This window comes from Hevea brasiliensis, chromosome 2 (genome assembly GCF_030052815.1).
Source record: "Hevea brasiliensis isolate MT/VB/25A 57/8 chromosome 2, ASM3005281v1, whole genome shotgun sequence".
Lineage (NCBI taxonomy): Eukaryota > Viridiplantae > Streptophyta > Magnoliopsida > Malpighiales > Euphorbiaceae > Hevea > Hevea brasiliensis.
The window spans coordinates 11,082,782-11,094,220 of NC_079494.1; the positions used below are offsets into that span (position 1 = coordinate 11,082,782).

The 11,439-nt window shown below is 27.8% G+C and overlaps 1 protein-coding gene across 3 annotated transcripts; it reads right to left on the minus strand.

Annotated features, from left to right (window-relative positions):
* Window positions 1-1,706: 1,706 nt before the first annotated feature.
* On the minus strand, window positions 1,707-6,457 carry LOC110651748 (uncharacterized). 3 transcript variants are annotated; one of them, XM_021807144.2, is made up of 14 exons: window positions 6,414-6,457; window positions 5,833-5,908; window positions 5,368-5,542; window positions 5,172-5,252; window positions 4,803-4,885; window positions 4,611-4,720; window positions 4,391-4,501; window positions 3,824-3,933; window positions 3,202-3,514; window positions 3,034-3,111; window positions 2,899-2,949; window positions 2,689-2,778; window positions 2,279-2,356; window positions 1,707-2,128 (listed from the first exon to the last, which is right to left on the minus strand). In XM_021807144.2, the coding sequence occupies exons 2-14, from the start codon at window positions 5,840-5,842 to the stop codon at window positions 2,087-2,089; spliced, it is 1,332 nt and encodes a 443-aa protein (XP_021662836.2). In that variant the 5' UTR covers window positions 5,843-5,908; window positions 6,414-6,457; the 3' UTR covers window positions 1,707-2,086. The 3 variants fall into 3 exon arrangements, with proteins under 3 accessions (XP_021662836.2, XP_021662834.2, XP_021662837.2); XM_021807142.2 differs by lacking the exon at window positions 6,414-6,457 and adding an exon at window positions 6,160-6,325; XM_021807145.2 differs by lacking the exon at window positions 6,414-6,457 and having other exon boundaries at window positions 4,415-4,501; window positions 5,833-6,153.
* Window positions 6,458-11,439: the final 4,982 nt, after the last annotated feature.

Consider the following 11,439-nt stretch of genomic DNA (forward strand, 5'->3'; position numbering starts at 1 on the left):
TTAGGTTTGCTTTGCCTCTAATGTAAATTAAAGTATTTAAATTTTTTTTTAAATTTTAATATAAATAAAAAATTAATTTAATTAATCTATATTATATATAAATGTCAAAAATATCTTTCATTCTTTAATTTAATTAAAATTATATTTTTATTATTTAAATTAACTTTAATATTTATATAAATTTAAAATTTTTAATTTTAGAATTTATATAAATTTCAAATCTTTAATTCTACTTATATTTAATTTAAATTAAATATAAAATTTTATAATAAATAATTAATTATAATAAAAAATTAATAATTGAAAATAAAATTTATATTTAATCTATAATAATAATAATAATAACGTGGAAATTTAACACGTTAATGAATTATGATTGAAATAGAATTAATATTGAATAAATTAATTTTTCTCCCTTGGTAGATTTTTTAATAAAATATCAATTAATAAATTAAATTGCTATATGAATCTAAAAAATATTAATTAATAAATTAATTTGTATGAAAGGAACATTTGCATTGTCCAAAATATCTTGATGATTTATATTATATACAATTATCTTATTTTTTTAATTATTTAAATTAATTTTAATTTTTATATGAATTTAAAATTTTTAATTCTAATTGTGATTAACTTCTATTTAATTAAGGTTTTTATTTTTATAAAAAAAATTATTATAATCAAAATAAAATTTTCTAAAAAAAGTTAACTAAAATAAAAAAAAAAATCATGCTTTTAAAGCAAAATCCGTATCTTTCTTTTTTTAAAAAAAAAATTGGTAATTTTTGTAAAAGGAATTCCTACACAATCATAATTCTAAACTGTTAAAAGTTTAGAATTTAATATTATACTATTATAGATATGGAAGCCCAAAGTGCATAAAGATAATTTTTTCATCGGGTCTTATATCACATTTAATCCAAAATTTTAATGTAATAATTACTTATATTTTTTATTTATTTTATCTTTTTTTAATGTGAGAATATATTTATTGAACCTACTTTTTCTCAAACGAAAGAGCCTTAGTCCAAAGCGTCTGGAGATAATCTTTTTGATGAGTTTTATAAAATAATACACTTATGAACTCGGTATTATATCTAACACAAAGCTTTAAAACAATAGGTTTATGAGTCATTCTCACTCATCTCATCTTTTTTTAATGTAAAAATTTTTCACTTACATATTCACAAAATATACACCGATGATTAAAATTTAAATAAATCATGCATATTTTACAAAATAAATTAGCATAAAATTGTATTAATGTTAGAATTTTTATTTCAATTTAATAATTCATCTTAGTTGAGATTACATTGTTATTATTGATATTTTTATTTATTTATTAAAATTACAATGTTAACATAAGAAGATAATCTATTTTTTCCGTTGGGTTCATATTTATACAAAAGCTGCTTTGTATTTGATTTTTTTATTGTTGAGCGGCGGAGTTAGAATGTTTACTTTGAGGGGGCCAATTAATTGAATAGCTATTCTTAATTTTTTATTTTAAAATTTTATTTAAAATTAAATTAAAAAAAAAAAAAACTCATTGCACAACAAACCGTAACCCTTTATTTTCTTGGAATTTTTTTTTCTTTCTCCCTAAAACAAAAATAACACTTATGCATATGATAATGCTCATTCATCCAGTAATGCTTGTCCAAATCCGAGATGAAATCACAGATTAAACAAATTAAAAAAAAAAAATTAACCCCTTCATATAATATAATAATCATCGACACAAAATTATAAGTCAGGTCGTCATCCCAACAATGCAACGACAACAAAACGAAGGTTGTCCCAGCTTATGTTATGGGGAGAGAGATCATGCTTGTGTTTGGGCTTCACAATTTATCTCCGTCAAAAGAACCCATAGCATCAGACAAGACAACATTCTCATCTGTGTATAATCTTAGCCAGGAACATCAATTAAATGATTTCTTCAAATAATATGTATAATTCCCAGAAAAGTCCATTTTCTTGTCCACACGTCACTAAAACGAAATTAACCTCAACCACAATTCCTGTAGATGTTTACTAACTAGCCTTAGCCAATGCATTGATAGAATTGGGGACCTCATGCTTCTTAGTCGTCGATATTAAAAGCAAAATATCCCACATTTCTAGCCTGGATAATCAGAGAAACAAATTGTCAAGGTAGATGACAGTGCACTTGATTATGTTATACCATACAAGTTCAAAGATTTTTTTTTTTTTTTTCATTAAAATGACATGCAAAGACAATTCAGTGAACTGCATTATATGGAGAAGGAACTACCTTAGACAACATCCGCTGCTTGTTCAGAAACTGGGTCCTGGCTTTGTTGAGGACTGAATTTGGGGACTTGTACATCCTCTGTAACAAGGATTATCATTTTTTAAACGTCTACCAGGAAAAATACAGCCAAAAACAAATTGTTTTATAGGCCAAGGAATGATCAAAGCAGCACAAAAAAAGTATACACTTATCAACTTTAAATAGAAGCCAAACATGTAAGTTCACTTTATTTTCGTCCACTCTCTCACTATGGAAAACTGGTGTTACGCGTTAATATTAGCCGACAACAACACCCTAAACTCCAAGTGCATGCATTTGACCATTTGAGAACCCATAAATCACAGAAGCTCAAGCTAGGAAATCACAGAATCAGCACACTGTACTGCATACGAGGAATGATAGGAACTCACCTTTTCACTATTAGACATCTTACGCTCAACGCCTTGAAGATATTTCTTCTTAGGCATGAACCCAAAGATATCATGGAGGAGGTCATTATCCTGTTTCAACAAAATCATGTGCCAGAAAGTAAAAATCAACAAAAAAAAAAAACATTAAATATTTGTAGGGAAGGTGAATATAATAGGCTGAGAGCCAAAAAAAAAAAAAAAAAACCCTACCTGCATGTGCTTAATGAACCCACTGCCAAGAAAGTGCTTTAAAAAGTTCAACTGTCAAAGATATCAGATCAGAAACACTTTCAACCACAAGCCAAAATCACTGATATGACAGAAATTAGAAAAGGAGGGAAAAACCTGGATCAGTTGAGACCATGTAGATGTCTGCAGTGAATTTCCTCCAATCTTCATTGAGGTTTCAGGGCAATAACCATACTAAAAAAATAAAAAGTAATGTCATCACAAAAGCCCAAAGAAAGAATGAATCTCAAAAATGAGGGGTGAAACAAATATATAGTTTAATACCTCAAGAAACTTCAAGAAATCCCTAAATAAGTTCCGCTGGTTACTAAGATCTTTCTTATTGGATCCTTTTCCACCTGCCTCTGCAGAAAGGCTTCTTACTTGATTTAGGATTTTAGTTTTCAATCCTTGTACTTGTGTAAATTCTTCCCAAGATTTTTTCCCTTCTTGAACTGAGCCATCAGTAGAACCTTCAGCTTCAGCAGTAAACTTTTCTAAACCTTCCATCTCAAAAATTAAAGCTAGTGTTTCACCAGCTGCAATGCGTATCGAACGGTCATCCTTATCCAGCAGATCAGAAAAAAAAGAAATTGACCTGCATCAAATGCCAAAACAAAATTATAATATGTATTTCTTGCTCAAGTTGCCCAGAACAATGCTTTTGGCCTTCTGGTCTAAAAGCATTCATGGCATACAAGCAGCCAAACTACACCAGAACCACAAAAATTTCACTGGTTTAACAAAAATCATAGGCCCAAAGAACTATCTAGAATGGTTGGCAGTGGATGTGTTTGTGTGAATAGAACTAAGTCTAATGAATTTCTAGGACCAAAGGCAGAGTCAACTTGAAGGCACAGCCAAAGAAAAAAATGGAGGAAATTTTTCAGATAAAAAATTTACTTACTCTTGCCAATCTTTAGGATCAAGTGTCCGTTCATCCATGGTTGTTAGAAGAAAGGCCCAGGCAGACACCACTGCTGTTATTACAGGCGCAGTAGATTTGCCAGCAATTACCTAAAGTGAATAATACTGATTAATTTGGGAAGCATGACTAACAAACATGCATCCCTGGAGCATTAATTGCATAAGTTACAGTTTTGTATACATAGAATTTGAAGAAATAGAGAGATAGAGAAGAAGAATTTGTGGAATAATTAGCTTGATTATTCCCTCAAGCCATGGGTTATAAATACTAATTACAGAGATCTTAAACAGGAAATAATATTCACAAATCATATCTTCCTATTTATAAAAAAAATAAAAGAAAATCATATATTCCTAATTTCCTAATATACTAATGTCTTTACAGAATTAATAAATAGGCACATATTCCATAGATGTCTGAGGCTAAAATAGATAACAGAAATACATACACCCATAAGTGTAAGTAGGAGTGTGTGTCCTATAATTGATAAATGGCCATGCATTAATACATGCTAACAGATGATATAAATTGGAAACAGATGCATACATTAGACCCAAGTTTAGGGTGGACCAGTTGCCACATGATTTGCATTGAGCGCTTAGCTTCTGCTGGCTCATTTCCTCCAACAAAAGTGACAACAGCCAAACACTCCAGTAGCTATAGTCATTATACAAAAAAAAAGATTCAGCATATGGATAATTCCTGCAAATTGGAGAAAAATTAACTCCTACTTGGGAAAATTTTCACATATTACGTGTACCAATACCTTCTTTGAGGATTCAGACCTAGATTTAAGAGCTTGGGAAAGAGGAATGACTGACTCTTCCAATATTTCATGTGCATTATCACCACAGCCAACTGTCAAAGCCAACAATCCTACAAAAAGGGCATAACATATTGCTAATTCATTTCAACAGTGTAAAAAGTGCAAGAGTAAACAAATGGGTTGAAGACTAACCAATGGCATGAGAAGCTAGAGCTATCTCTTTGCTCGAACCTTTTTTTATACAACTAAGACATTGATGTAATAAAGTAGCAAAACTGAAAAAACATAAGATAAGACAATGAGAACCATTCAACAGAAAAACAAGTGTTAATGATGCATATAAATTATTACATAAAATAAAGAGAAAGAGAGACAGTAAGTAGAACTGCATGAGTGCAATTGATAAAGAAAGAAAGAAAGAAGTTCGTTAATGACTTGAACAGAGAGTAATTATAACAACCAAACAACAACGAACACATATCTGAGTCAGCAAAAGCTTCTAGTGACTTGAATTAGTCCTAACAGATATTCAATACACCAAGAACTTACAAGAGTTCTTACTTCTTTTCCACAAATTGATGCTGCATATTGCTATTGAATGCGTCAATAATTGATGCCAAAGCTCCCTCTCTTGTCGAACCCCTTTACCCAGAAAATCAAACAGCATTTAAATAAGCTTAATTCAGTAACACAGTTCCAACATCACCAACAGAATTCAGAAAACATTAATTACCACCAAAAAGAGTAATTAGCAAACCTCTTCTCGTATAAAGCATCTAAAGCCTGTTCTAATAAACTATCTTTATCAAGCTGAACTTCCTTGGTTCCCAACACCGACAAGCGATCCGATTTAATAGTAGATGAGGAACTCACACTACTATTATCATCGTCATCAGAATCTAACATGGCAATATTTTTACGCTGAGCATTACCTGCCAAATTTAACATACACGCCATTATCAAAACTTAAACATCCTCTATTCTTTTTATATGCACATGTAATAATCGAGAAAAACTAGGTTTTCAACCCAGTTTCGAACAATCAAAGTTATCGAATTAACAATATAATTTCCGGATACCCTTTTGCCAGTAGAACAAAGTAAACACAAATTCGATTAGAAAAAATAAACAAATCCTAAATTAAAAAAATAAAATAAAAAAAAACTGAATTCGAATTGCACAAAATTTTTTTCTTTAAAAAAAAAGAAAGAAAAAAACTTACGTCTTCCCATGGCTTGTGGCTGCTGCGGTTGTTATGTAGCTCCGCGTCAAAAGACGATACAGGGTCGACTAGGAATCTGAAAAGTATAGGATTCAGCAGAAAACAAAAGATGAAGAGAATAAAATTGAAGGAAAATAAGAAAAGAAGAAGAAGAAGACGACGACGACAGAGATGAGCCGAATGAGGAAATAGCCATTAAAATTACAGAGGTTAATAAAACAGAAAGCTTTGCAATAGAAATTGGCATAAATAGAACAAGCAACAAACAAAATTAGGAGAGGGTTTCAAATTTTAATTTAAGCTTTTTCCAGGCGAGAGATAGCATACAGAGGAGCATCGCCATAGAAAAAAGGTTTATTCAAATCCGGTAGTATGGAATATTCCGTCAGCGAGTAGTCAAGAGCAGATGCGTTATTTGTGTCGCAATACGTGGCATCATCTGAACCGTTGGATTACTTTGCTTGGACCCACGTGAGCGGTATTTTGGAATGATCGAGACACGTGATTTTAGATAGGGAAAGAAGTGGATTCATCGTTCAAGAATAAACACATGGATAATAAAAAATATATATAATAAATACCTTATTAGACAGCTGAACGACTGTAAAGAAAACGGTGTCGATTTATCGTCTAGGCTCACGGGAAGAAGTTTTATTTTCTCTCAAGAAAATATTTGCTTCAATAGGCATACGTCTGATCCCTTTTATAGGACAAGATTTGGTTTTATATATGGTGGATAATAATTTTTAAAATAGTATTTAATATTTTAATTAAAATTAAAATATTATTTTTTTATTTATATTATTTAATAATATAAAATTTATATTAAATAGAATAGTTTATAAAAAATTATTTTTTTAATTTTTAAAGACTAAGAAAGTATTTTAATTAAAATTAATAAAATTTTATTATTATTTTTATATTTAATAATCAATTTAATTATTATTTTTATTAAATATTTTTACTTTAATAATTATATAAATAATTAATTACTAATAATTAATATTTAATAATTAATAATTATTAAAATAATTAATATTTCTAAACAAAACGCAAGTCTTCTCAAATAAGGATTTCAACTTCGTCAATGGCAATTACATCCTTCTCTAAAAGGATTAGAATATCTAATTTAATTTTTTTTTTAATTTAATTTAATTTTAAATTAAAGAATTTACCACTCATTAACTATTTGATACGTGTGTGTCTTCTTTTACATATATTTATTATTTTTTAATCTTAATTCAAAAATTGCAGCTAGTTAATTTTTTATATTTTATTTTTTAATATTAATTAAAAATATGGAAATATATAAAAATATTGTTTTTATATTTTTAATTTTGATTATAATTTTATAATTTTAATTAAAACATGAAAATATAAAATTAATATTTTTTTAATTTAAATAATTAAAATTAATTATAATCATAATTTTTAACTTCAATTAATTATATGAAAACAAAAAAAATATATATTTTTATTAAATAATTATTATAATTTTTATTTTTAATTAATTATAGAAAACTCAATAATTATCAAGTATTGGAATGGATAGATACTCTCTCTACTTTCATGAGAATGTAAACCAAGCCGAGTTTTAGATTTTACCTCAAACTCTTGTTGAGTTTGGCTTGCATTTAAATTATTAAAAACTAATATTTATTTTAGCTCACTTGTTAAATTTAATTAGTTAAATTAATTAAAAAATTATGATTTTTATTAATTATTATCTAAAATTAATTTAATGGTAAGTCTAGTAATTATATAATATCATTAATTAACTCATAAATTTATAAATGAAATTACTTATAAGTTTAAACGAATGAATTATTAATCAATTTGAATTTAACTTATTTACTAAATAAGTCCATAAATCATATTCCAACTTGACTTATTAAATAAATTAATTGAATCTAATTCCTATCATTTTATATAAGTTTTTTTTAAATAAATTATTTATAAAAAAATTTGATTAAATTTTCATACAATTATACTTATTTTATTTTTTTAAAAATAATTTATTTAAATTAAAAAATTAAATTCCTTTATTCTAAACATAAAAATTAATAAAAAATAAATAAAATTAATTTTTTTTATGAATTTCTAGTTTTCAAATGGAATCCAACTCAACTCATTTACACTCACAAATTCTCTCTACTCAATTACTTTTACTTTAAAAAACTTATAATTTGATCGTTGGATTTTATTTTATATTACAACTAAGTATTTAAATTTTGAAAAATTAATTATTTAGTTATTAAGTTTTACCTTATATTATATTTTAATCTCTAAATTTTAAAAAATTAATTATTTGCCTTTGAATCTTACATTATATTCCACTTTAGTCACTGTAATTTTTATATATAAAAAAATTTAGGATAAAATTATTATAAATATTAAAATTATAAAGACTAAATTATTCTATATATTAAAATTAGAGAGATTAAATAATTAATTTTTTAAAATTTAGAAATTAAAATATAATATAATATAAATTAATACACTAAAAAATTATTTTTTTAAAATTTAAAAATTAAAATATAATATAGGAAAAAACTTGAAGATTAAATTGTAAATTCTTTCTTCTTTTTAAATCTTATTCTTAATTTTTTTAATTTAAATCTAAGGCCCATATGGTAAAACTCAAGCCCATATGAGCCTCAAAACCCAGATATGGATTTTGGGGTAGCCTGTGGCTTAGCATGTGATGAGCACACGGCCCTAGTATTGGGCTTTGGTAGCAGAGAAACTGATCAAGTCAAGCCAGTTATCGTTAAAAAAAAAAAAAAAAAAAGTCAAGCCAGTCAAACCATTGGGAATCCAACTCTTATTCACTGACTCTCTCTCTGCCTGTGAAATACACCCAAGGTAAGATTGGCAAACACTTTTGTTGAGAGAAATTGCATGGAAATTGGTGTTAAGGGTTATGTGTTTGTGTGGCAGTATTGTAAACCTCTCTTATAAATGTCAGAGATTTTAAGGCGCCAACCACAATCATACGGAGTTTGCCCCATAATTATTTCTTCGGTGTTATTTACTCACCCTGACAGAATTTTCAGATTCCCAAATTCTATATATCATGTTCACCGACCTACCGTCTGGTGTTTCATGGATCATTTTCTTCTCGTTTTCTTTTCTTGTTTTGGCTTTCTGCTTTCTGTGATCCTCTTGAGACCTATATGTTTCATTCGTGTATTCAATCTAAGTGACTTTCCAATTGATTAAGCACACTTCTTTATTTACTTCAAGTAATTTCCTAAAATAATGCCATCTCCAATAATTTATTTATTTAGTTTGTTACTATTCCATTCAATAATATCATTCTCTAGAATCAAATATGAGTCATTTCCTTAAGAGTCTTAAGAATCTTAAGAGTTTAGTGCGTCTTACCACTACACCCAACATTTGCTGGTATAGAAAAAGCTTTATGAGCTGGCGACCGAAGCTCCGATGCACAGCAACCATAACTATAACGGTCCCAAGGTAATGAAATTCCTTATGGGAAAAGTTTCAAGCAGCACAAAAGACGTAACGATCTGGGCGCTCTCTTATTAAATTTGAGCTTTTACTAAAATCAAATAAATAAAAATATTATCTTTGATTTAGAAAGTACTTATTAAGTTTGAGATTGTCTCCATCAAAATAATTTAAGCTAATTAGACATAGTTTCATCTTATTTATATTCTCCTTCAATTTCTTTTAGTCAACTGATGTGAGATTTCAGCACTCCCTTCAAGTGCAATTGAACTGTATTTAATTTTTACATACAACGAACTATTTAGAATTTCACCTCTTCTTTATGGCTTGTTCTTATAGGTTTAATTTTTCTTTTGACTGGCCTATAAATCCACTTGAATCTAGCTTATCCACCATGTTTTTTTGATTTTCAAATTGCAACTTGATCTGATATCACGTAAATGTATAAGAGTCTCATTTCTGCTTTTGGCGTAGGGTTAAGTAGGAGACACATGCAAGAGTGTATCTAGTAACTGAGCAAGTACTTTTCAGCTTTCTCTACCCCGAGAATTTACATATATTCCCTCGCTGTAGATGGGTCCTTTCCATCTTCCCTCCAAGCTTTGAAAAACAAGCTTATAGTGGGGCTGCCTATGCGCATAGTTAATGGCAACAAGGGACCATATCCAACTACTTGGTGTTGAGAGTGTGAAACTCATTTATTGCAAGCCTTGTCGTTGAACAAAAATTCTCAAGATTATGGTCTTCGCCTTTGCTTTGAATCAGCAAAGCGTTACCAAAAATTCTCAAGATAATGGTCTGAGACTCTAAACATGCATGTCAGGGCAATCTTAGTGTTCTCCTTCAACAATTACTTAACTTCAGTTAAATGTATTTATAGATATTCATTGAATCCTATTATTAATTGTCTTTTCTTTTTTCTCCTCCAAGGTCAATTTATAGTGCAATGCCTTGAAATGCCTACTTTGTTTGTATATAAATTTCATACGAACTCTATTCATTTTTGTTTGTCGATTAAAATTTTTACATAGTAATTGAGAAATTTATTTGTTACAGTTTATATAAATTCTTTGTGGGTATGAATCTACAAAACAAAAAATAAATGGGTATGAATCAAAAATCCATCATGTATGAACTCGATGAGACCCTTCGACACTCAAATTAGAGCTGATATGAGAAAATAGTATATTAGATTGATTAGAGGAAAAGAATGTACCTTCATAAATGATCTGATCTCTTTATATAAGATATAAACAATGGTTGGTTATAATAAGTCAACTATGTAATTATATGGATATTATTAGCTAGTATAATTATAGAATTATATATCTATTTATAGTGTATAATTATAGACACTGTTATATTTGACAATCCTACTAAGATTGTTTATTTTTAATTAAGATTCTTTGCTTTTATCAAGCAGGTATTAAGTGGTTGAACTAATTAAATCAATCTTATGGTTGAACCATTAAATATAATTAGGCTTATGGGCTATCTGAAAACCTGAGTTACTGGGCCAAATATATATATATATATATATTGAGGAGCCATATCATTATTAAATCACTTAAATTATAATAAATTATTTGTTAATTTAATTAAATTATTTTTTGTCTCATCTAACTAAGAGAGATTATGATAGAGATAAAGATAAAATTTAAAAAAAAAGTTAATATTTTTTTATCTTTTTAAAATGATAGATAATTATGAACAAAATAACATCTACAAAATAACAGATAAAAATTGATAGATTTTTTTTTACAAACTTGTAAATTAATAAATTGTTACAATATCAATTCCAAGGTCTTGACATTGATGAACTTGGCAACATCAGTAATAAAATTAAATGCGATAGAGCCGTACTCACATCTGGGTTTCTACCAACTAATTAAATTGTATAAACTTTGAAATTAATAAATTGTTTGTTAGCCTACCAACAATATCAATTCCAAGATTTTGAAGAACGTGGTACCAACAGTAATAAAATTAAATGAGAGCATTCACATCTGGGGTTTCTACCAACCAATTCAATTGGATAACTAATGCGTTTGGCGTTTTTGACAGATATTGTACATATAATTCTGGTTAGGATGTTCATTATTTATTAGTTATAACTAACAAATTAAATTCATA

Coding starts and splice junctions, on each gene's coding strand:
- LOC110651748 (XM_021807144.2), bottom strand. Junction 2,950..3,033: donor CATGGTCTCAACTGATCCAG/GTTTTTCCCTCC, acceptor TATCTTTGACAG/TTGAACTTTTTAAAGCACTT. Junction 2,357..2,688: donor AGATGTCTAATAGTGAAAAG/GTGAGTTCCTAT, acceptor TCCTTGTTACAG/AGGATGTACAAGTCCCCAAA.